The sequence below is a fragment of the Talpa occidentalis genome, unplaced genomic scaffold (assembly GCF_014898055.3).
Source record: "Talpa occidentalis isolate TD23 unplaced genomic scaffold, MPIMG_talOcc4v2.1 talOcc4.3, whole genome shotgun sequence".
In the NCBI taxonomy this organism is placed as follows: Eukaryota; Metazoa; Chordata; class Mammalia; order Eulipotyphla; family Talpidae; genus Talpa; species Talpa occidentalis.
Window position 1 is genome coordinate 64310714 of NW_023603184.1, and position 26639 is coordinate 64337352.

The following is a 26639-nucleotide window of genomic DNA, read 5'->3' on the forward strand; positions in this document are numbered from 1 at the left end:
TAGAAAACAAGTATACATGCTTTCGATAATTTATCTTCAGTGTGCAGGTCATCTCACTCAGTTCTTCCTTCCTACATGATTCTCACAACACTATCTATTCATCCTTTTCAGGCTCCTTCCTGAAAATACCAAGAAAATTCTACCTTACAACACCTCATTGCCTGACCAAAGTGCTAATATCTGCAGAAATATTTAAGTATATGTACTGAAAGCCCCAAAACATAGAGTCAACAAATAATAATGATGATTTGGGGAGTAAGAGAGGAGTGTTGCAGGGGGCAAGTCAGAAAGCATAAAGAACCCTCAGGGATAAATATGCACATTTACAAATACATATATAACTTCAAAAGCATTACATACATAAAATCTTGCTTCCAATACCCTAATTTCCCAGATTATTTCAAATGAAGCAATTTGAGGCATTATTACTTATGTGACAGAAACTAAATGAAAGAAGGTCTTACGGTGATGATTCCAGAATGATGCTATTAGCCTGTGTTGAGGATGGAGATCTGTGGTTTACAAATACTTCACTTGGGGAAGTATGCACGACGTGGTCTACTAAATGACCAACTGAAGATGGTCGCAACCGGGTTCCCTCTTGTGTGAATGCAGAATTTCGACTATATGAAAGGGAGAAAAATGGATTAAAAATATGCTTTTAATTCATTTTTTAGTTTCTTAATCATATGATTGCATTAGAAAGTGGATGTGTGTTTAAGACTAACTACAATAACAAACTCAATTTTTGACAAAGATAGTGTAAGGTAAACAAAAAAACAAAGAATGGAAAGTCAGAGAGCTGAGCTGTAGTCAACAATCTGCCACAAGAATTTTACCTATTCCTCTAATATCTCTACCAACCTTAATTTTCTAGGTTTCAGTCACTACAATTAGTAGTTTTAGTCACTACAATTAGTCACTACTATTAATTAGCATTCATAAAACAAAAAGCTAGAATAATTTATAAATATCTTCTGGCCTATTATTAAAAATTATTTTTAATTCTTATAAATATTTTTACCTATGGCACTTTAATTCCTAAGGATACTGAGTACCATATTTTCATCCTCATAGAATTATTATTGTCATTATTATTATTAATTATAGTTAACATCTGAGCACTTAATATGTACCAAGCATTATTCTAGCATTTTTACATATACCACCTCACTTAACCCTCACAACAATACTGTAAGATAATTTTGTAGATGAGGAAAATGAGACAAAGAGATTCACTTGCTCCAAGTTCAAACATACAGTGATTCCAGTGCATGCTGTTAATAGCACTCTGTACTGTCTCTTTATTTAGAATTTAGAAAAAATAATGTTTTTCAGATTATATCTAAAATGGTTAGTCAGAAAATTTAACCAATTAATTAATTCAGTCATCTATGGAAATAACTGATTCAATCATCTGGATGAAATGCCTTATTTTTCCTAACTTACTGTAACTGTTGAGTGTTGCTGATAACAAATGGAGAAATGAGTGCTGGAAAAGGGACCTGAAAAGAAGGTTCTGGATTTTCTTCAAACAAGCTGATAAGTCTTTGAATATATGGAATGTTTTTGCTTTAGTAATCATAAACTTTTGAATGTATTTTTCTAGTATAAAGGGAGGAACCTAGGTATTGGCGAATATTCTGTGAACCAAACTGTTTATGCATATACTTTACTGCCAGTACAGTAGAAGCTTATTCCTGGTTTACAAATACCCATCAGTGACATAAGTTTTAGAATTTAGTGCCTTTATCAAACATTAACATGTATAAGATATTTCTAAAAGAAGGCTTCTTCAAATACTATATTTCATACCAAAATTCAAATATCTTACATGTCAATCTTTTGGGTTAATGAGGGCTGTCAATATGTTGTCATATATTTATTATTATTTTAAATTGCATACATATAACAACATATACAACATAGATTTACAACATTATATGACAATATATAGTATATAAAATAAGTATATATAGCATATAACAATATAATAATTATATCTACATATATTTTACACGCAACACATATTCTATTATAAAATTAGAGAACATTTTTGGCTAGTACATGTCTATTATCTTACTATTATTGACTACAACAAAGTGCAAAGCTTTTGTGAGAAATTATAAAATGAAGTACACACAGTAAGTGTTGAATAGCACAGTGCTTCTTAGCATCACCATAGCCAAAGTTGCAGGAAATGATATTGAAAACCTCTTTTTTTTAGACAACAGAAATTGACACAGCAATGGATGGGGTAACAGCTTCTGTAAGACAATTACTTATCATTTTCAAACAATACATGCTGCCCTACAAATTCTGTTTGTGATGTTTTATACATGGAAAAAGATTTTATCAACAAGAACCGTATTTCCATATGTAAAATCTACCAATAGATATTGATCTAGTCAATAACTGGCTAGGGACCCACATTATGCAAGACCACAGTGCAGCAGTGAGAAAACTTGTTCAGTGCTCTACTTCTTCATCCCTCAGTGCTATTCCACATAGGCAATGAGCTACAGCTAAGAGGAAATAATCCTTTGGAGCAATAAAAATGATGTCTGACCAAAAGATTTAAACTTTAGATATTTTGATCTGAAGGCAATGAAAACAGTTAGCTTAATAGGAAGCTAATTGGAAGCTTAATAGGAGGCTTAATTGGAAAATGTTCTTAAGGACTTACTGATTAGGAGTTCCAGGTGGAGATCGTGATGGAAGGCTTTGTGTTTCTAATCTGTCATCAGATACTGAATTTCTGCTTACTACTTCCCAATCCATTAATTTCCGTGCCAAAGGCTTACTTGGGGATCTGCATAAATAATTTAAATAATATGTAAAAAAATTATTTTAATGCCCCAAACTATGAAACCAAATCTTAGAATGTGTCTTAATCATATAATTAGATGAGTAAACATAAAGATTAACTTGTAAGATGTCAACACATTTGCAGGCTATTTATCAAGTAATTTCCTAAGAAAATATATTTGCTTTATATGAAGGATGGAAAAGCTAGAAATAGGGAAGAAGAGAAAAGGAGAAGAAACAACAAAAGGAAAGATAAAGAAAAAAAAAAGTAAGGGAATAGTTGGTTACCAAAAGTTTTTTAGGACTACTATCAACATTACAGATATTCCCTAATCCTGTTTGAGTTTTGGGATAAACTCTAGATTATCTTGGGACGTATGAAACAATTCCTAGTAAATTATCAGTATGTTCTGAATGTCCTTAAATCTGAACTGATCCTCTGCCTCAATGTGAGCAAGGCAAAAAAGTAAAATTACATTTATTTCCCTTTTTTATACATAGTAGTGGCCTGTGTATTTTTTCAAGTTTGACTAGTCTGTCTCATGATGGAAAATAGAACATGCTTTCTTACATATCTATATATCACAAGCTAATCTTTGTGATAAATATGAAAACAAAGTGACTTTTTCAGAAGACATTGATCTTTGTAGAGATTAAAAACTCTTAGAATTTAGGTAAGTTAACAACGAAATCATTTGCTTATTTGTAAATTCTGATAATGTCCAAATTCATGAAAGATATATGATATCTATTTAAATTCCCAGCTTTTTGGCATGCAGAGTTAATAAGAAGCCTAATAATGAACTAAGCTATTTATATAAAAATATATATCCTCAATTAAAATATTAAATACATTATTTTTTAAAATAAAACAAAGTACATATAATAAATCATCTTGTAAATGATTTTTATATTTTAGCAATAAATCCACTGAAGCACATAGCTATATACTAGACCAAAAAAAATGGTAACATTGACCAAGAATACATAATAAAATTTTTGTACATAGTAGGAAGCATTAAAATAATTATCAGCAGGGATCCTGAATCCTAGCTTTGGTCTTCCACAAGACAACACACTTAAGTTTCTACATCTAAATTTATAATGTGCGGTGCTGAAGTATTTGCAAAGTATTTCCTACCTCCTGAGTCTCATGATTTATGAATATCAAAATTTTCAGTGCAGTGGTTTAGTCAATTAATTTTACTAAACCAAAAGTAACAAATTACTTAAGAAGTGCCCATCATTTCAAGTAATCATAGCCAAAACCTTTTTAGCTTGGCCTAATGCCTCTTACTTTAAGAACATTTAACATTTTCTACACAGATATATTATTGATTTAAAAACGCACGAGCTCAGATTACCTTTTACAAAGTTAGTGAATTCAAAATAATTTAGCATGAACATCTCTCCCTATCATGGATTTAAATTACAGGATTTATGACTTGCAGACAACTCAGGAAACTATCCAGTATGACCCCCCTCGTACAGTAGTACAAACATTCTTCAGTCAGTGAAATGAAAATAAACTATATTATTTCAGCATTAGATTTTTTTAACGAAGTACAGATCACAGAAAGAAACTGTAGCATTTATGGCTTCTCTATTAATGTTAATTCTTAATGCCAAAACCTATTTCTTTAACATATATTAGACTACAAAATGTAAACTATAAGACAGCCCACTAATTACAGTCAGGAGACCAACTACTTTCATTTTCTAAGAGAGGGAAAAAAGTCATTTGAAGGCAGAAAATATCCAGTATACTCACCTAGCATAAAGTTTCAGGACACTTTACTGTTGTTGATAACAGAACATGGTTGGAAATACTTTGCATTTAAAATTCAATTTCAGGTATTTTATTTCATTAACAGTTTTAACCTCAGAGACCCACCCACTCAAGCTTGCTGTCTATGTTTCCTGTTAAGTGTGGAAATTTCGGAGAAAAAAATACCACACTTCATCAATGTGTTTGCGATGTGGTAAATTTATTTTCTGACCACGATACTTTATTTTTCTGTTGCATGGGAACATTCTGTTGCTTTCTTCATAGATATTACATGACAATTGAAAACATGTGAAAGCAATTCAGAATCGATATATCCAAAAATAAAGGTGTCTATTATGGCTGAAAGAAAACACCTTATATGAAAAGTTTAAAGGGAAAAGTTTCCTATTTATATTGCCAACTAAAATACCAAGAAGTGGGAGAGAAGTCTAGAATTCATTAAGATTTTAAGTAATAACTTAATTATTGCTAAGACTCTCAGGGTGTTTTAGTAGACAAGAATTAGGTCATCATCGTAAGATTCATCATCATAAAAACAACCCCAGAAAAACTTAAGTCTTTCTGAGCTAGCAGGATCATTACAATAGTATTGTTAAAACCTTGTCCAAGTTGATGATTTCTTATTTCAAGGAGGTTTAATAAAATTCCAGCATTATGAAAGAAATAGGACAGTTATTTGGAGCATAGCATATCAGAATATTAGCTCTACTGTTCATTGCATATTTGTATATTTATTTTATAAAATAATCTATGTTAAACAGTTTCACATTTTAATAAGGCATACATGAATAAAGAACTCAGAGATGTAAATATTTGTATATTTCTCAAAACATTATATTATTAAGATATTAACATTTAATTATTTGCATGTGATATCAATATTTATGTATAAACATACTTATGATTTGGATTCATATTACAACATCTTACTATAGTAGAAGTAGATATCAAATAAGTACAATAAGTTTATAAATATTAAGTAAAAAGTTAGGCTGTTAGGAAAATAAGTGTAGACATTTTGTTATAAAACAGTAAATACTAAGAATCAGAAAAATATTTTTATTTTTTTCCTTGTCATTTGTTTTATTCATTTATTTTTATTTTAATAATTCATTCATTCAGTTGTGGTAACATTAGAATCCTCCCCATCAGGTCTCACTCACCACTGTAGGGTATCTGCCACTAAATCACCCATAGTCCATTATGCTTCCTTCCCTCTTTGTTTCTACCCCTCCCTCACCCACTGACTCCTTCAGATGTTTCACTTGTACAATCAGTTTTCAGGGGTTAGTTTTTAAGGTTGTCTTTCTCTGATTCTTGGTTTAGTTTCTTCTATATTCCACATAGTATTTATGACACCATCTGGTAATTATCTTTGTTTTTCTGACTTATTTCACTTAGCATTCTCTCTTCACCTCATCCATGTTGCTGCAAAAGGCATGAGTTTATCTTTTTTGATTGCTCAGTAATGTTCCAAGATGTATATGTACCATATCTTCTTGGTACACTCATCTGCTTGGGGGGATGTAGGTTGTTTCTATATGCTGGCTATTATAACTAGTGCTCCTATGAACACTGGGGTACATGTTTCCTTTTGAATTAGTGTTCTTGTATTTTGGAGGTAGATACATAGGACTGGATGGGTCTTATGGCAGAACCATTTTCAGACGTTTGAGAATGTTCCACACTGCCTTCCACAGAGGTTGGACTAAACTACATTCCTACAAATGGTATAAGAGGTTTCCTTTTTCTCCATACATCCTTGCTAGCACTAGATTCTGGTCATTTTGATAAGGGCCATTTTCTCTGGTGTAAGGTGGTATCTCCCTGTGGTTTTAATGATTTGCATTTCCCTGATAAGAGATGGTGAACATTTCTTCATGTGCCTGTTATTTGTTTAATAAGTCTGAAAGGAGTGCTGCAAACAAGATGCAGTACTAACAACTAAAATAAATACATTTAAATTAAAATAATAAAGTTAATGGGAACTAAATTATTTCTTTATAAAGAGTATCACATGGAAAACAATTTTAAATTAACATTTTACTGTGTATTTTATTTTGTAAAGGTCCTTAGTACTTTTTAACTAGAAATAAGAGCATCTAAAACTGTAAAAGGGAGTATTTTTGAATGATTTTGGTAACCATATCTATTAGGGTGGAGTATATTTCTGGGTTTTCTTTTAATCTCCCTTCTGATATTATCAAGTCACTAATATGACACAGACTTATATTTAATATAGAAATAGGTAATATTTCCTTCATAAATCTAAAAATAAGACATAATTTCAAAAATTTTTAAAATAAATACTAAACATTTAATTACATCATTTAACTTCAAGTAAACTTGTTACTACAAAATGATACAGTCCTGACTAGCTAAATTCTTCCTGTAATGAGGCATGTTCACTAACAATTCTTTGTAGGTCATTGCAAACACATAAAAAAAAAATCAATTTTTTGATTCAAAAGTTCTTATTCAATGGGACTTACATTATTATTTACTATTTATTTTTATAAGTAGTCAGGGAGTAGTACTGGCACAATCTTATATAGTGTCAGCAGGGACTTTGACTGCTGGTAGGGGAGTGGCAGGGTAAAGAGCAGAATCATAAAGTTAAATCTACAGTTGGTTAGAGGGACTTATTCTTTAAAGATTTATTGTCATTACAAGTGACTGTAGATTTAACATCAAAGAAAATGCCTTGGGTGTACTGGAATACGCTCACTTATAAGTGATTAAAACCAACAACAAAAAGTATGAAATAGTTCTTAAAATCAAATATACACATACATGTATGCATGGCAAAATCTTGAACAGTACATACCAAAACTTTTTAAATACTGCATTGCGCTTTTTTTAAAATGTTAACTGGCATATTAGAGTTTTTAAGAAATAATTAATTATCACTTAAATAAATAGAAAAAAACAAAAGAAGCATATTCTACTTTTGGAGGAAAGAAAAAAAACCCAAAACTCTTTTAAACCAGAAACAAATCAAAAAGGTCTTTTGGATAAAGACTAAAAAGAATATTAAGTAGGGGCATCCCTGGTGGTGCAAAGGGTTGGGCACTGCACTATGAAGCAATCTGCAGCCTCTGCAGCACGAGTTTGATCCCCGACCAGCCAGGGAGCAATCCACATGGCGCAGCAGACCTTTCCTGACTCTCCCGCTGCTCCCCTCAGCAGTGTATTTCAGTCGATCTGCCTGTTCTGTTCCCCACTCTGTCTCGGTGAATCTCCTCACACATCTGCCTCCAACCCCCCATCTCTGGCCTGTACCCCAGTTCTTGTATGCATAAATAAATTAAAAAAAAAAAGAATATTAAGTAAAGTCAAAAGCAAAATTCTCTAACTCTCATTTAATAAAACTATTGCCTTCATTTGCAGTAGTTACTAACCACATTAATTCTTTAAGGACTTACCACCCTCTTTAAGCCATTCTCCCTGAAAACAAACTAATTTCATTTTAAAAACACCTACCATATTCCACATATTAGTGTAAGACCCGGGATTCTTACAGTGAATAAAACATACAAAAACATGATCATCCCTTTTCCACTACAAATTTGTTCTCTCCCCTGTATTCCTTATCTGCTTTATGTCACTCAAATATGGTAGTCTTTCTACATACTCCTGTCTCAAACATACCTCTGTCCAATTCGTCAACAACTTTTGTGTAGTCTAGCTACAAAATGCCCCACAGATTCATTTCCTCTTCTTTCCTTTATCACCACGTTTTAGTTCGCACCTCATTACTATCATCTGGATTACTGTAATAACCTTATAATTGCTCTCTGGATACCCAGCCTTTATTTGCTAATTCATTCTTTATCCATACTCATTCTTTTTTTTTTTTTAAAGAGGCATGTATTTTTATTTATGATTTGTTTGTTTGTTTGTTTGTTTTGTTTATACAAGCACTGGATACAGTCAGAAGCGCAGGACGGTGAGAGAATTCACCAGAGCCAGAGCGGGGAGCAGAGCAGGCAGAAGGACCGAAGGACACTGCTGAGGGGAGCAGCGGGCGGCAGGAGAGGTCTGCGCGCCATGCGGGACCCTCCTCCGGTGGCCGGGGAGCAGCCGGGGATGGAACCGGCACCGCAAAGGCCAAGGGCAGCTTCGCAACCCAGCGCTCAACCACTGCGCCACGGGGGAGGCCCTATCCATACTCATTCTTTATCCACATGCATAAAACTATCTTCTAAAACAAATCTGATCATTTCATTTCACAGGTAAAAAACCAAGTCTGATATATAACAGATCCAAGAAAGTGAAGACAACTAAATGGCATCTAAACAAAAAGTTGCTATTTTTTAACAATAGGACTTAAAAATGCATGGTGGCGTCTCGCCAGAGCCAGGAAGAGTCGCCACGCTGGGCCCGTAGGCTCCGAGGCGCCTGACCCCGTCCCAGGACCCGTGATGTCCCGGCCATGGCGTGGGGCGTGGAGCCGGGCCTGAGTCCTCGAGGTCTCCCGGGCTGCCCCACCTGCAGAAATGAGTGGTGGACAGGCCCCAAGTAAAAATACAGTATATTTTCCAAGCATGGCAAGGTTGTACAGGTTACTATAATGAAAGCTAACGCTACCAGGAAGAGTAAAGGAGTTGCATTCATTTTGTTTTTGCACAAAATTGTACAAGGGCCATAAACAACAGTTACTCAGTAGAGGGATAAAAGCCAGCATTGCTACTGGCAGTGGAAGGGCAGGTGAGTTCATCCAAAGGCGAAACTACTTTGATAAATCTAAGTGTTATGAATGTGGGGAAAGTGGACACCTAAGTTATGCCTGTCCTAAAAATATGCTTGGAGAACATGAACCTCCTAAGAAGAAAGAGAAAAAAAAAAAATTCCTGAACCAGAAGAAAAAATCGAAGGAGCAAGAAAGTGAAGGTGAAAGAGAAGATCCTGCCCTTGACAGCCTCAGTCAGGCCATAGCTTTCCAGCAAGCCAGAATTGAAGAAAAACAAAACAAGTGGAAACCCAGTTCAGGGGGTCCCTCAAGATCAGATGACTTCAGCACATATTTCAGTGATGAGGAAGAACTTAGTGATTAAAGTTGTATTTATTTACGTTAATCTAATTAAACCTAATTTTTTTTTGATCTTGGAATACCAAGTTCAGTTGGGACTAAAGATTACTCTTAGAATTTGAGCATAAGAACACTTAGTACCAAATAGCTTTTACTGTAAAATATATCACAGAAATTGAAAAATAATGTTAAAGTATCATGTTTCTGTCTTGCCTTAGCAGAGTAATAAAAAAATTAAGATTTGTTCATAAACTTTCATCTTGAAGTTTGTTTGACTAAAAAGAAAATGCTGTGACAGTAATGCTGACGTCATCACCCACCCCCCCAAAAAAAAAACGTAGTAAAAAGATGTGTTTGAGAGTTTCAGTATAAAAGTTTATTTGTGACTGATTGGTTTACATGAGGACTTGTGAAATAAGTTTCATCTTTAAAACAAAAATTTCATATAGACTGTGAAAGAGGTGAATGATCTATTTTTATTAAATGTTAATAAAATTTTCAAGAGAATTTTGTTTTTTTTAAAACAAAATGGAAACGGGCAAGATAACAGATGAAACGGGCAAGATAACAGATGAAATAAACCATTATGTTTCTCAAAAATACTAATGGAAAAAACCTAATAAAATGCTATATTAATAATTTAATACTTGGGCCACGCTGGTGGCACAGGGGTTAAAGTCTCAGAGCTATCAAGTTATCACCATCCACTGCAGCATGAGTTTGATCCCCAGCCAGGGAGCTAACCCACATGATGCAGCAGCCCTCTCCGGTCTTGCCCACTGCTCCCCTCAGCAGTGTATTTCAGTCAGTCTGTCTGTTCTGTTACCCATTGTCTCTGGTGAATCCTCTCAACCCCCTCCCCGTACCTCTGGCCTACACCCCAGTTGTTACATGCATAAATAAAATCTTTAAAAATAATAATTTAATATTTGTTCAGTCTAGTAAGAGTTATCATGCCTGGCACAGGTTAATTTAATTCATGTGAAAAGAAGAAAATGAATGAATAAACTAGGCAAATTATTTCATTAGTCCCAAAACATTATTTATTGTTTAGTTAAAAAAAAATCATGTGATAATATTGAAATCATCTTTAGAAAAAGGGTTTAGTAAGTAACCTTTCTTTAAAGAAATTCAATGGAGAAAAAAAGCAACAATAAATGTTGGCGAGGATGCGGTGAAAAAGGAACTCTCCTACATTGCTTGTGGAGTGCAACTGGTCCAACCACTGTGGAAAGCTGTGTGGAGGTTCCTCAGTCTACTAAAATGGAGCTACCATACGACCCGGCAATTTCACTATTAGGGATCTACCCAAAGGACACAAAAACATTGATTCAAAAGAACACCTGTACCCCTATGTTTACTGCAGCACTATTTATAATAGGTAAAACCTGGAAACAACACAAATGCCCAAAAATAGATGACTGGATCAAGAAGATGTGGTTCATATACACAATGGAATATTATTCAGCAATCAAAAAAGATAAACTCATGCCATTCGCAGCAACATGGATGGAACTAGAAGGAATTATGCTCAGTGAAATAAGCCAGAAGGAAGAAGAAAAATATTGGATGGTTTCACTTATAGCAGGAATATAGGGGAACCAAGTAAGACATCAGCGTAAAAAAAATAATAACAGTACAAAACACAACAAAGCAAAAATGGACAATTACAAATCAGAGACATAGGCAGGGGAGGAAGAGGAAAAAGGATCAGAGGGAGGGAGGGAGGAGCACAGGGGACTGAGGTGATGGTGCACAGGTGCATTGGGGAAGGAAACTACGGGGACTACACCTGAGGGGGTGGGGGAAAGCAAATATTGTTTCAAAATGAACAATGATGTAAAAATTTAAAAAAAAAATTTTTTAAAACAACAAAAAAAAAAAAGAAATTCAATAGGGATGTAATATACAGCATGACAACTATACTTAGTAATGCTGTGTTATACATTTGAAAGTTGTGGAGAGAAAAGATCTTAAAAGTTCTCGTTACAGGGCCTCCCCTGTGGCGCAGCGGTTGAGCACTGGGTTGCGAAGCTGCCCGCAGCCTCTGCAGTGCCGGTTCGATCCCCGGCTGCTCCCCGGCCACCCGAGGAGGGTCCCACATGGTGCGCAGACCTCTCCTGCCGCCCGCTGCTCCCCTCAGCAGTGTACTTTGGTCCTTCTGCCTGCTCTGCACCCCGCTCTGGCTCTGGTGAATTCTCTCACCCTCCCGCGCTTCTGACTGTACCCAGTGCTTGTATGTATGTATGTGTATCAATCAATCAATCAATCAATAAATAAATCTTTTTTAAAAAAAAAGTTCTCATTACAAGAAATAAAATTTTATGACTATGATGAGATACCTAGATTTATTATGATTATCATTTTGCAAAATATGAAATATTGATTATCTGAAGCTAATATAATGTTATATGCTAACTACAATAAAATTTTTTAAAAATTTCAGACACTGAAATGTAAGTGGCTTACCTTGCAAAGACCCTGTCCTTATTTGCCTTTTCTTTGCCATACTGGACTGACTGGACTTCTGTTCTCCCACTGAAATATATGAATATGTACAATAATAAACTCTTAGAATTATAAGGTAAAATGACAACACATAACATTATAATTTCAGATGAGACAAGATATTTCTAGTAGAGAAAAGCAGATGGAAAAAGCATATTACATTCAAGTTCACCGGAATGAAGTATAATTACAATTCTTCCATTAATGACCAATGGTAAATTCCATAGAAATTTCACTTTCAAATATTTCTCTATTTGAGTGTGAATACGAGAAAAGAAATTTTTCATGAGTAGTGTCCCTCCTCTGGTATGCCCTGGAAAGTCCCTCTGGATAAGTTACTATGTCCTGGCTCATCCAAGCCTCATTAAAAAGCTCTGTAATTTATAGCTAGTGTCTCTACTGAAACATTCTGTTTAAGTATTGCTTTTGAATTTGGGGGCTGCCTTTATTATCTTGTGGGGGAAGGTTGTAGGGATACAAAATTTTGGCAAGGTATATCCTGTATACTAACTTTATATTTAAGCTGTAAAAGAGCTTTATGCTGCTACTTATTACTGAGGTTATAAATTGGGCATTTACAAAAGTTTAAGGTTTACAATATAATTTTTTTACTACATCTAAATATTTTCTTTCTGACCATCTAAAATGAATTAAACTAACACATAGTGGTATAGGTTTTATTTATTGATGATAGATATCTTTGTAAAGCAGAAACCAAAAAAATGAAGAGCTTTTTACTAGAAGATCACAAACAACTTTTTCTATGTGATTTTTACCAGGTTGCACTTAAAAACTAGCTTTAATGGGCCTTTAAGATTCTACTGGTGGGACCCAAATCAGGGACAGTGGCCAGAGTCCTCACAAACTGCTGCAAGACCCTGCTAGAGCCCACCCAGACTGGTGAGACACCAGACCCTTGTCAGAGAGGGTGTCAGAGCACCAGAGGACTTGCCATCTCCCACAAAATAGCCAGGACCTCCACGATGCTGCATGCTCACAGATACTCTGAGGAAGTTCCCAGCTACTGAATCAACCATCTGGTTATATACATAGCAGTAGAAGAGGAAGACCCACATCCAATAGAAGCCCCACCTACAGCAGAGCAAACTTAAAAGCAAATAATGAGCAGGAAGAAAATTACAAATGGCCAAGCCAAGTCCTCAGAGGAACAATACACCACAGAAAGAAAGAAAACAAATCTTCATAACCCAACAATACAGACATGAAAGAGCTTTTCTTCCTACCAGATAAAGAATTCAAAAGTGCCATAATAAAATCAAGAATACAAAGAAAACTCAGAAAAAGAAGAAAACTCACAAAGGAAAAGGAAGCTAAGAGAACCACATCAAATAACAGAAGATCAAGGCTGAATCTCTAAATAAGAAAATAAAAGAACTTAGAGATAAAAAGATCAGTAGAGGAGGAAAGAAATTCAGGAAAAAGTCATAAAAGTTGAATAGACCAAATGGAAGAATGAATTAATAATTTCAAAGATGCAGATATGAAAAGAATGAAGATAGAAAAAGAGAAAGAGAGATAAAAAGAAAAAAGAATGAAGAAACACTTCAAGAATTATCTGACACCATGAGGAAAGGGAATGGAAAACTCACAGAAAAAGAGGGAGAAAAAGATGAAAAACTATTTAAGGAAATTATTTTAAAAAACTCCCCAAACTTGAAGAAGGAAATGAACATAGAAATACCTACCCTGCTCAAATTCTTTTAAAAAACAGCGAAATACTTCTAAATATATTTTATGAGGCCAACATCACACTAATATTGAAACCAAACAAAGGTAACACAAGAAAAGAAAACTAGGGACCAACCTCCCTAATGAACAGAGACACTACAATCCTTGATGGAATTCTAGCAAAGCAAATCCAACAACACATCAAAGGATTATACACCATGACTAAGCAGGATTTACTCCAGGGACACAAGGATGTTTCAGCATCCGAAAGTCCGTCAATATAATTCACATCATCAACAAAGAGGAAGAAAAAAACTATTGTTATCAGTAGACACAGAGAGCATTTGATAAAGTTTAACATCCATTTATGATGAAAGCCCTTAAAAAACATGGGATAAAAGGAACATTATTTACATAGTAAAAGCCATAGATGACAAACCCACAACTAGCAGCCTTCTCAATGAAGAAAAACTAAAAGCCTTTCCACTAATATCCAGTATAAGACAAGGATGTCCACACTCACCGCTACTATTCAACATAGTACTGAAAGTCCTAGCCAGAGCAATCAGGCAAGGACAACACAGAAATGGAATCCAAATTGGGAAACAAAATGTAAAGCTATCATTATCTGCAGATGACATGATAACATATAGAAATAACCCTTAAAAATTCCAAAGAAAATTAATTAAATCAACAAAGTAGCAGGATACAAAATCAATACATAAAAATCCATGGCCTTCTGGAAAGATATCCCCTGCTCATGGATTGGAAGAATTAACATTATCAAAATGGCCATCCTACCAAAAGCAATCTATAGATTCAATGCTATTCCAATTAAAATTTCAATGTCATTCTTCAAAGAAATAGAAAAAATAATGATGAAATTTGTATGGAGCCACCAAAAACCCCAAATAGCCAAAACCCTCCTGAAAAAAAAAGGAAGGGAATGGAGGCATCACTCTCCCAGATTTCAAACTATACAACAAAGCCATAATCATCAAAACTGCATGGTATTGGAACCAGAACAAACACATGGACCAATGGAACCGAACAGAAAACCCAGAAATAAACCCACAGATTTATGGTCAACTAATCTTTGACAAAGGAGCAAAAAATATGCACTGGAGCAAAGAAAGTTTGTTCAATAAATGGTGCTGGGAAAACTGGGTCACTACATGCAAATGAATGAAACTTGACTACTACCTCACACCATGCACAAAAACCAACTCAAAATGGATTAAAGAACTAGACATAAGACCTGAAACCATAAAATATATAGAAGGAAATATAGGCGAAACACTACATGACATGCACCTCAAAGACATCTTTACAGACACATCACCCAAAGCAGTGATAGTGAAGGCAAAGATAAATAGCTGGGACTACATCAAATTAAAAAGCTTCTGCACAGGAAAAGAGAAAACAACCAAAACAAAGAGAAACCCCACCAACTGGGAGAACATTTTTGCACCCAACGCTAATGATAAAGGACTGATCACAAAAATCTACAATGAGCTGATGAGACTCAACAAAATCAAAGAAAATAACCCAGTCAAAAAATGGGCAGAAGAGCTAAAAAGAAACTTCTCTGAAGAGGAAATGCAAATGGCCAACAGGCATACGAAAATGTTGCAATCACTTGCAAAATCACTTGCAATCAGGGAAATGCAAATCAAAACTACAATGAGATAACATCTCACACCAGTGAGATGTTTTAAAAAAACTAACAACAACAAATTTGTTGAGGTTGTAGAGAAAAAGGAACTCTCTTGCACTGCTGGTGGGAGTGCAAACTGGTCCAACCAATATGGAGAGCTGTGTGGAGATTCCTCAACCTCTTAAAGATAGAGCTTCCATATGATCCAGCAATTTCACTCCTAGGTATTTACCCAAAGGACACAGAAACATTAATTCCAAAGAGCACCTGCACCCCTATGTTTATAGCAGCACTATTTACAATAGCTAAGCTTTGGAAACCAACCCAAATGACCAAAGATAGATGACTGGATCAAGAAGATGTGGTACATATACACCATGGAATATTACTCAGCATTCAAAAAAGATAAACACATGCAATTTGCAGCAACATGGATGGAGCTGGAAGGGATCATGCTCAGCAAAATAAGCCAGAAAGAAAAAGAAAAATACCGATGGTCTCACTCATAACAGGAATCTAGAAGACCTAAATAAGGGACCAGGAAAAAGAATAACTATAAGAAAGTGAAAATCAAAATCAACAAACAACTATGAACCAGAGATACACTATTGGGCGGGGGGGGGGAGGGAGGCGGGGGGGCAGCGGGAAAGGTGGGATTGGGGTCAAAATAAGGGAGTTGCAATTGTATGGGGAATATAAAAATAAAATTTAAAAAATCCATAGCCTTCTTATATGCAAACAATCAGCCTGAAGAGGAAAAAATAAGAAAACCATTCCATCTATAATTGTACAAAAAAAATTAAATTCCTGGGAATAAACTTAATAAAGGAAGTTAAGGACCTACACAAGGAAAATTATAAAACATTGTTAAAAGAAATAGAAGACATAAAGAAACAAAAAGATATTCCCTTCTCATCTATTGGAAGAATCAACATTAAAATGGCCGTCCTACCCAAAGCAATTTATAGATTTAATGCAATTCCAGTAAAAATCTCAATGGTTTACTTAAAAGAAATGGAACAAATATTGCTGAAATTCATATGGAATCACAGAGAATCTGAATAGCCAATGCTCTCCTGACTAAAAAGGGAAAGAATGGGGGTATTACAATTCCAGATTTCAAACTACATCACAAAGCCATAACAATTAAAACACATGACACTTGGAACAAAAACAGACTCAAAGATCAATGGAATAGAATAGAAAGCCCAGAAATAAAGCCACTCATATCTGGTGAAGTACTTATGACAACGGAGCAAAAAATATTCCCTGGAATAAGGAAAATCTCTTCAACAAATGGTGTCGGGAAAATTGGACTGTCACATGCAAAAGAATGAAACTAGAACACTATCTCACACCATGCATAAAAAATCAACTCAAAATGGATCCAGAACTTGGATATAAGACATGAAATCGTAAAATATATAGAAGAAAACATAAGTAAACTACTCCATGACAGAAATCTCAGAAACACCTTTGAGAACTTCTCTCCAGAAACAAGGAAAACAAAGGAGAATATAAACAGCTGGGACTATATCAGACTAAAAAACTTCTGTACCGCAAGAGACAATAACCAAACTGAAGGGCCATCCCACTAAACGGGAGAATATTTGCACACCATATAGCTGATAATGGACTGATACTGAAGATCTACAAGGAGCTCACACAACTCAACAAAATCAAATAACCCAATTAAAAATGGGCAGAAGAGCTAATAAATAGATACTTCTCCAAAGAAGAAATGCAAATGGCCAACAGGCATATAAAAAAATGCTCATCATCCCTTGTGATCAGGGAAATGCAAATCGAAACCACAATGAGATACTCTTGTGAGAGTAGCCCATATTAAAACAACCAGAAACAAGTACTATCAAGGATGTGGAGAAAAAGAACCCTCTTAAACTGCAAATGGGAATGTAAACTGGTTCAGCCACTATAGAAAGCTGTGTGAAGGTTTCTCAAAACACTAAAAATGGACCTATCATACAATCTAGCTACTCCACTCCTAGAAATCTACCGAAAGAACACAAAAACACTAATTTGAAAGGAAACTTGCAACTCTATGTTTATTGCAGCACTATTCAAAATACCCAAGATATGGAAACAGCCTAAATGCCCCCAAACAGATGAATGGTCAAGAAAATATGGTATGTGTGTACACACGCACACACACATACACATAGTGGAATACTACCCAGCAATGAAAAATAGATTAATGCCATTTATGGCAACAAGTATGGAGCTGGAAGCATTGACGCTAAGTGAAATGAGTCAAGAGGGAAAAATATCAGATAACTTCACTTATATGTGGAATACAGAAAGACCAAAGAAAGGGTCAAAGACAAACCTTGAAAATTGACCATAGATAAGAGACATCTATAAAAGATTAGGATAGGAAGAGGTGAAAACAGGGTGGGAGAAGAGCACAAGGGAATATGATGTTGGACTATGGATGATTTGGTGGTGGGAGAACTTTGGTGACCACACCTGAGGGAAGAAATCATATATTGTCCAAAAATTAACACTGATGTGAGAAAAAAGTAATATTTAAAAATGTTTTAAAACCCTGAAAAAAAACAAGAATTCCATCAGCAAAACTAATTTTTCAAATTTAGTTATCCCTGAAAAGATTGTTCCTTCAAGAAAAAACAAAAGCTACCACAAATAAATAAAACAATTTTAAGAACATGAACCTGGGAATAGCATTCAATTAAGTAAGTCTGATTTTGCTTAATAGCTGTTTTGAACTCTTTATAAAAAATGTTTTAACAACTCATAAATGAAAAAGCAAAGTAACTGCTCATGTAAAGATATCTTGTGCCTTTTTTTTTTTAAGATTTATTTATTTACACAAGCACGGGGGTACAGACCAGAGGCACGGGATGGTGAAAGAATTCACCAGAGACAGAGCAGAGAGCAGAACAGAGAGACAGACCAAAAACACTGCTGATGGGGAGCAGTGGGCAAGACAGGAGAGGTCTGCTGTGCCATGTGGGTATCTCCCTGGCTGGCCGGGAATCAAACCCATGCTGCAGAGGCGGTGGACAGCTTCACAGTGTGGCGCTCAACCCAACTGCGCCACCGGGGAGGCCCAGTATCTTGCTTTTTACAAGTTAAATAAAAGGGTGTTAGGATAAAGAAAAGTTTTCTTGTAGATATTTAACAAAGATGCAATGAAAATTATGACATGTTCACATAATGCTTAGCAAAGAAGTTCTGGAATAAATATCTCTGTCACTGATTTGATCAGTCTTGATATGCGATGACTGGTACATACTAGGACCTCAATAAATGTTAGATATTATATTATTATTACTAATAACATTAGTAATACATTGAGAAGCAATATAGACTATAAATATATTTGATTTACCTTAAAAAATTAGAAGCTAGACTTTAGTCAATAGAACAGGTTTCTCAAGTCTGATTATATCCCAAGAACGTGCAGAACTTTTTGCTGATACAAATAAAAGACCGTATTTCACTACTCTTAATCAACCTCAGTCAGTATGAGGAACAAAGATTCTGTAGCTCAATAAACTAGACCTTTATTTTAAAGGCAGGAAAAATGCAACACTTACCAGTACCGGAATTTTGAACCTAATGTAAAATAATGTGCAAAAAAATTCTTTTGAGGTGGAAGTGGTCTGTCCAAACGGAAGAATGTATGATGTTCTACACATGCTTTCCACAAATTTTTACATGCTCTGTAATTCACCATATTAAATCCCAATAATGTTTCTCTAGACTCATGCTGTAATAAATGACAAAATGACAAAATATCAGGATCTAAATGCTCCATTTAATTTACTTCTTACAAATAAATATTTTAGCCTTAAAATCCATGAATCCCTATAGCATCCTTTTTGCTTAACCAATAAGAATGTAATAAAATAAATGGAAAAGTTTGCAAAACATAGACCTTGTCAAGTAACATTACAATTCTTAAAGTTAGAAATGTTAAAAAAAATTATATGCATCTGTCTTCAAAACTTACTAGCTATAATTCTGTTTCTAAGTTAACAATAAGTGCTGGCTTGGATGTGGAGAAAAGGGAACCCTCCCACACTGCTGGTGGGAATGCAAACTGGCCCAGCCCTTATGGAAAGCAGGATGGAGGTGTCTCAAAACATTAAACATGGATCTGCCCGTCAACCCAGTAATTCCACTCCTAGGCAGCTATCCAAAAAATTCAAAAAACACTAATTCTCCCATGTTTGTTACAGCACAATTTACTATCACTAAATTATGGAAACAACCTAAGTGTCCCAGAACAGATGAGAATCTACCCCAAGATGATGTATATATACCCAAAGGGATAGTACTCAGTGATCAGAAAAGATAAACTCATGCACTTTATGGTAATATGAATGGAGCCTGAAAGGATAATGCTAAGTGAAATGAGTCAGAAGGAACAGGATAAATGCCAGATGGTGTCACTAATATATGGAATATAAAGTAACTAGATTCATCAGATAAAGACAAGTTGAAAAACTAACCCTTGATAGCTGACTACAGAACTGAGGCACCAAAGGGGAAGGGGCAGGAGAGGAAAAAGGAGGGAGGTATAAAGGTCTCTGGTAGTGGAGTATGGGCAACTTTGTGGTGGATTCACTATGGTCATTATATCTGATGGGGATACCCCAATGCTAACTCAGTTAAAAATAAATGACTAAATTAAAAAAAAAAGTAGCAAAGAAAACCACCCTTTTCCCAGAAAACAACCATTTTTTGTTATTAGCAAAGGCTTAGGGAAATGTGCAGCAGACTTGGAATGCAGAAGTAACAGCAATTGTGACCAAGCCTTTGTGTAGAATAGTAAAAACGGAGAAAGTAGGTGCCACAGGGAAGAATCAGTAAAGGAAGTGATCACCAATGGCCTTTAGAACAGGGTGAGGAAGTGGGATTTTATTTAAGAGAACTAGGAAACCACTGGAAGGATGCTGATCTCAAAATTCTTTCAATTATTAGATTTACATAACTTCTTGCAATGGTTACAGAAATAAATCAGTAAGCTAACCCCAACTGACTTCTTCTAAATAAAATGAATTTTATTTAGTTTCAAGGGGTGTATTAATGTTCTACATACTGACATTCTACATATAACATTATGTCATATACAAATCAAAGTTTAGACTTAGTATCTGTATACTTTTCTATTTTACTTCAGTAAAAACTCTCTTAAAACAACTTCTATATTTTGTGAGCATATACGATAAACATAGTCACTGAATATGTCAATCTCTTCTGATAAAATGCAGCTGATTCAAATATATTTTTATGCATTTTATACACATATACACACATAATCACCTTGAAATCTGCATTATTTTGTCAACATTTCTAACAAACAGTGGAAGTCAAAGTAAAAGGATAGCTGAAATTGATTAAATCATTTACAGGATAAAATCTTTTCCAATACTGTTTTTGCACAGTTACTCAACACACTGTACTTAATATATAAAAAGAATATGACCACTCTAACAAAGGGAGGAAATATGCTAAATATTCATGAAGTAGAAACAAAACTAAATACTAGTGTTGTCTAAAATGAAATGAGCTTATATACGAAAGGAGGTGTTATAGATAGAGTAGAAAAAAGAAAAAGAACATACAAAAGGATCATGTACTCCCCTCATGAATGGACCTTGGGGACTATGAGCAAACAGCAGGATTGACAAGTCAGTTTCTACATTCAAGACACAGCAGAATGGATATGTAGAAGAACTTAAAATCATAATCATAGAAATTGGGGAAATGATACCCTTTGTCATAAAATGTGAACTCAGTAAGCAGTTATCAATATGATTGATAATACTCTTACTTGCACTAAAAGTTTTGTCATGAATGGTCATTTCTTAAAATACTTCTTTATATTAATAACTATTAGATAAATACTTACCAATTCTTTCCTAAGTTGAATAAAAAACTGTTTGCACTTAAAAGAAATCTTTACAATCTTCAACCTGGATAAAAAGAGAATTGTGGTTTTTAAAATACTGAAATAAAAATGAAAATACTAATGAATTAAGAAAATAATTACAAAAAAACCCTTTAGTGTGTATAACATCTAAACATTTAATTATATATACTTATATACATACAGTAAATAAGAATGTAAAGTTTTTAGTTTTTTAGGAAAAAATAGGAATCTGTGCTAAATTAAGGAAAGTGTTATCTGAATATTACCTGTGAATCTTACATTTCCCAGTTTTATGGTTAAAGAAATAAATATAGTCATGTCACACGTTAAAATTTTAAGAAATACTAATAACACAGTTACTTTTTAAATTTGCAAGTGGTTTTTTGCTTTCACATGTAAAATGCTTGGACAGTACTATTCCATCCTAACAATTAGTAAAAAGCTGAACAGGTTAAAAAATCATCAACTGCTCTTCTGCAATCTATGAGAGGGAAGAGCCCAAGGCAAACTGCTGCCCCCAAGATTTAAGACCAAAAGATGAATACAGGCAATTACAGCTCACCAAAGCTGAGAACCAGGAGCAGAAACTTCCAGACGAATGTACACTGGGATAGAAAAACCTGAACTATAGTTTAAAAATTGCTGGAGGCTCAGTATGGACAACTCTAAGAATTAAAAACTCCAGGGGAAGTTCTGTCATAAGATGTCTCCCATAATATTCTGAGATTTAACTCCAAGAATTCAGCTAGTTCCCCAGAGTATATACTGGAAGCAAAAATCTCTGGTTTCTGGCAGGGGAGGGGAGAGTAACGAGAAGTAAGCCGAACACTGCTCTTCTTAACAAGATCTGCCTTTAAATAGGGGAACTAGTTAACCAGAGTGTAACCTGCTGGAGTATTATCAGAGCCCAATCAACCTGGGAAGGAAACACCCAATTTCAGCCTACTCTAAGCCACCCTATCCTACTTGATCTATGATAGAAGTAATAGATCTGTAGGGCTTCATTAAAACTAAAAACTTCTGCTCTGTGAAAGAGAGTACCAGGCAAATTGGAAGATAAACCACACTGGAGAAAATATTTGTAAAAAAAATATCAAATAAGGAACTGTCAAAAATATACAAAGAGTGGGGCCTCCCTGGTGGTGTAGGGGTTAATTCTCAGTGCTATCTGATCTATCCCCACATTGCCAGAGTTCATTGTAGTGGATCCCAGCCAGGGAGTTAACCTACAAATGGCACAGCAGACCTCTCCTGCCTCCCTTGTTGCTCCCTTTAGCAGTGTATTTCAGTAAATCTGCTGTTCTGCTCCCCCCTCTGTCTCTGATGAATCTTCTAATCCCTCACACCTCTGGCCTACACCCCAGTTCTTGTATGCATAAACAAAAATAAATCTTAAAAAAAAAGAACTTTTAAAACTCCACAATAAGAACACAAACAATCTGACGAAAAGTGGGTGAAAGATCTTAAGAGATATCTCACCAAAGAAGATATACTAGTGGCAAGTAAGTATAAGAAAAGATACTCTACATCTTATACCATCAGGGAAATGCATATCAAAACAATGAGTTTACATACAGAAGAGCTGAAGTCTGCAACAAAGGCAACATCAAATTCTAGTGAGGATATGGAGTAACAAGAACTCTCATTTTTGCGGGAATACAAAATGATACAACCATTTGGAACAACAGCTTAGCAGTTTCTTAGAAAACTAAGCAAACTTATACCATGCCAATTCAGTAATTGTACCCCTGAATTTACTGAAAGGAACTAGGGAAAGAATTCATGTGCTAGTGGCAGATGTTAACAATTTTATTCATACTTGTAAAAAATGGCAGGCAACCAAGATGTCCTTTAGTAGGTGAACAGATAAACTGTTGTACATCAAAACAATGTAATATTACTGAGCTCTACAAAGAAGGATATATTAAGTTATAAAAAGATATGAGAGAAACATTTAAAAGATGTGAGATGAAACACAAAATGACCTTACTCATTATTAATGAACTTTACAGAGGCATTATTTGCACACAATGAAATAAAGCAATTTTAACAAACCTATTCAATTGAGTAATTACCATCCACTGTATATTAGGTATTTTTTTGCAGTAACCACACCCTGTTCCAACTAATAAATTACATCCCACTAATGTATTTAAATGAGACACTATATTTAAAGCAATTATCATGGTATAAAACACTGAAAAAAGGTGATAATACTAACTACTTCATTTCTGGAAGATTCTAAGTATGTTGCATGGCAACATTAACAGAGTTCAATATTTTCTTACTATGAATTATATTATTACATTTGGTAATATAATGATAAAAGTATTGATGGAAGTTCTTACCATGGAAAAGTATTCATTCGTACCCTGTTCTTATAAATCAGAATTCCTCCTGACATCACTCCAATCATAATTTCATTGTTACTTTGATCCTTCAAAAAGAGAAAATTTAAAAAATTTTTAAAAAAGAGAAAATGACAAATCTAAAATAATGTGCTTTAATTGTTAAAAGATATTTTTAAAAAAGGATTACTTCTTTAAACACAAATCAACACTTCCAAGGGAGTACCCACTGTATCATATTTACAAACCCGCATGGTAACTGTAACTTCATAAGAATAAAGGATATAATTTAAATCAAACAAATATTGCATTATTAAAATTCATTAATCTAAAGCAAAAACGACCTCAGGATTCACAGTGGTTTATTAAGTGGGACTGACTCTTTGGGATAAGAAACCAAATGACTTCTCATTACGTAATATGATAAGTTGTATCCATCCTTCCATTTCTAAACTATATTGTTAAGATCCAGTCGCTGGAAATATGGTGCTAGAATTACAAAAGTAAATAGAACATGAAGAAGTTCAGAGTTTGGTAAAGGGCAACCTGTAATAAAACAGTATTTAACTAATCCAATGAGAAATCTTAAGACAAATAGGTAGTACAATAAAAAACTTACAAGATTATGGAGTAAGAAACAATTGTTAGAAAGTCTTGAAGACATCAAGAAAGAAAATTTGAATTGTGCTTTGATAGATAAGTTTTCATTGTGCTAATTGATGCAACTAGAATAGCAAAACTAGCTGTCAACAGAATTAGAATTAAAATGCTTTATTCTGATGCTAACCAACCTTGAAATAGTTTTGCTTCTTTACTTGCAGTATTCTACAGGCAAGCTAATACAACAATAATGCTTGTACCCCATAACATTCATGTCCTCAGATTACAGGACTAATGGATGAAAATATAATCAAGATTTTATAATTATCTTTCTAAAATAAGCCTTTTAAAATATAGCTTCAATAATTTCTAATTAAATAAAATCCTCTTAACCTGTTAGGTAGATTAATACATATTAAGTAGTCAAACACACAATAGTGTACACTAATTTGTCTGGCTGCTCATTTTGTTTAGCAATAATCAGCTCCAAACATTATTACTGTCTTAAATCATTTTTAAAAGGACAATCAGAAGTTTGGATTAAGTCAGCAGATTTAATATATGTTCCTAATACCCTTTCTGTTATCAATTTCATCAAACATCAGAGCAGATGAATGAAAACACAAAGAATCACTTGAAACAATCCATAATACTTGAAGAGAATGGAGACAGAAACACAGGGGATCCTCAAATTCTGTCAGGATAACCAGGTAGGGAGCAGCTAAGGTAATTATTACAGTTCCTACCAAATCCATTACCCTGCCTCATATGGAATAATCTTGTACTCATTTGTGGAATGAATACATCTCTATCCTTTGTAGGGCTATGTCTTATCTTGAGTCCATTAAAGGACTTAAAACAACCATTCTATCCCACTGGATCTCTCCCTTCAAACCAGTAAAAACCTTTTGCTTGTCAGGCGTGTTTTGTGTCTTGATAATAACAGGTTTTGCTAATGCTGTTCTTATGCCTTCACTTCTCTCTGATGAATCAAATCAAACCAAACCTAAGTCTAGATCAAGCCTATCTTCTCTATGAAAATTTAATTAGCTCATATCTGTTGTAAGTTTCCCTCAAAAATATTTATGTCTCTTAAAACTTATTTGAAATACAGGCATTCCATGTTATATTGTGCTTTATTTTACTGTACTTTGCAGATTTTTCTTTTACAAGACATTCCATCAGCAAAAAGATTACAACTTACAAAAGTTTCAGATGATGTTAACATTTTTTGGCAATAGAGTATTTTTTAAATATGTACTTTTTTTTAAGATTTATTTTATTTTATTTTATTTATTTATACAAGCACTGGGTACAGCCAGAAGCGCGGGAGGGTGAGAGAACCCACCAGAGCCAGAGCAGGGAGCAGAGCAGGCAGAAGGACCGAAGCGCACCACTGAGGGGAGCAGCGGGCGGCAGGAGAGGTCTGCACGCCATGTGGGACCCTCCTCTGGTGGCCAGGGAGCAGCAGGGGACCTAACCGGCGTGCAGAGGCAGGCGGCGCGGGCAGCTTCCCAACCCAACGCTCAACCGCTGCGCCACCGGGGAGGTCCAAGATATGTACTTTTTTTTAGACATAATGCTACTACTGCACCTATATCATAGTCAAAGCATAACTTTTAAATGCAAAATCTTCCTGTTATTTGCTTTATTGTAATATTCACTTTATTAAAGTTGTCTACAAACCTGCGATATCTCCAAGTGGTCCTGTACCAAATTGCTATCAGTTATATTACAGAAGCTAGGATCATGTGAAACAGTCACTATCTATAGAGAACTGTCTATGGTAAAGGACCTGTTATGTTTGCTTGTCTTATTAACTTCCTAATATGTCAGCTATAAATATTTTTGCAAAATAAACCTATTACACACTCGATGTCCCATTGCTTTAAGTTTCCAAATGCTGCCACGCATTTTCTGTACTTACCTCATCATAGACCAGGAATAAACAGTTCATGAACAGTGCCAGCCAAGTCATTCTGAATGACCAGATGAACGACTATATAATTTAACATTTCTCAACAAAGCCTAATTCTCAAATATTTTTTTTAAGATTTATTTTTATTTATTTATTTATACAAGCACTGGGTACAGTCAGAAGCGCAGGACGGTGAGAGAATTCACCAGAGCCAGAGCAGGGAGCAGAGCAGGCAGAAGGACCGAAGGACACTGCTGAGGGGAGCAGCGGGCGGCAGGAGAGGTCTGCGCGCCATGTGGGACCCTCCTCCGGTGGCCGGGGAGCAGCCAGGGATCGAAACGGTGCTGCAGAGACCGCGGGCAGCTTT

The 26639-nt window shown here is 34.9% G+C and overlaps 1 protein-coding gene and 1 pseudogene across 4 annotated transcripts in view; one reads left to right on the top strand and one right to left on the bottom strand.

Annotated features, from left to right (window-relative positions):
• The window catches only part of PTPN4 (protein tyrosine phosphatase non-receptor type 4), a 160515-nt gene that overhangs the window by 36730 nt on the left and 97146 nt on the right, over positions 1-26639 (bottom strand). For all 4 annotated transcript variants that reach the window (XM_037523229.2, XM_037523228.2, XM_054699631.1 and 1 more), the window contains 6 exons: positions 23755-23843; positions 21386-21449; positions 19065-19237; positions 12099-12167; positions 2687-2812; positions 465-623 (listed from right to left, as the gene is read on the bottom strand). In XM_037523229.2, the coding sequence (XP_037379126.1) occupies positions 465-623; positions 2687-2812; positions 12099-12167; positions 19065-19237; positions 21386-21449; positions 23755-23843 (680 nt within the window). The remainder of the gene's footprint in view (positions 1-464; positions 624-2686; positions 2813-12098; positions 12168-19064; positions 19238-21385; positions 21450-23754; positions 23844-26639) is intronic.
• Positions 9033-9663, top strand: LOC119254134 (zinc finger CCHC-type and RNA-binding motif-containing protein 1-like; annotated as a pseudogene).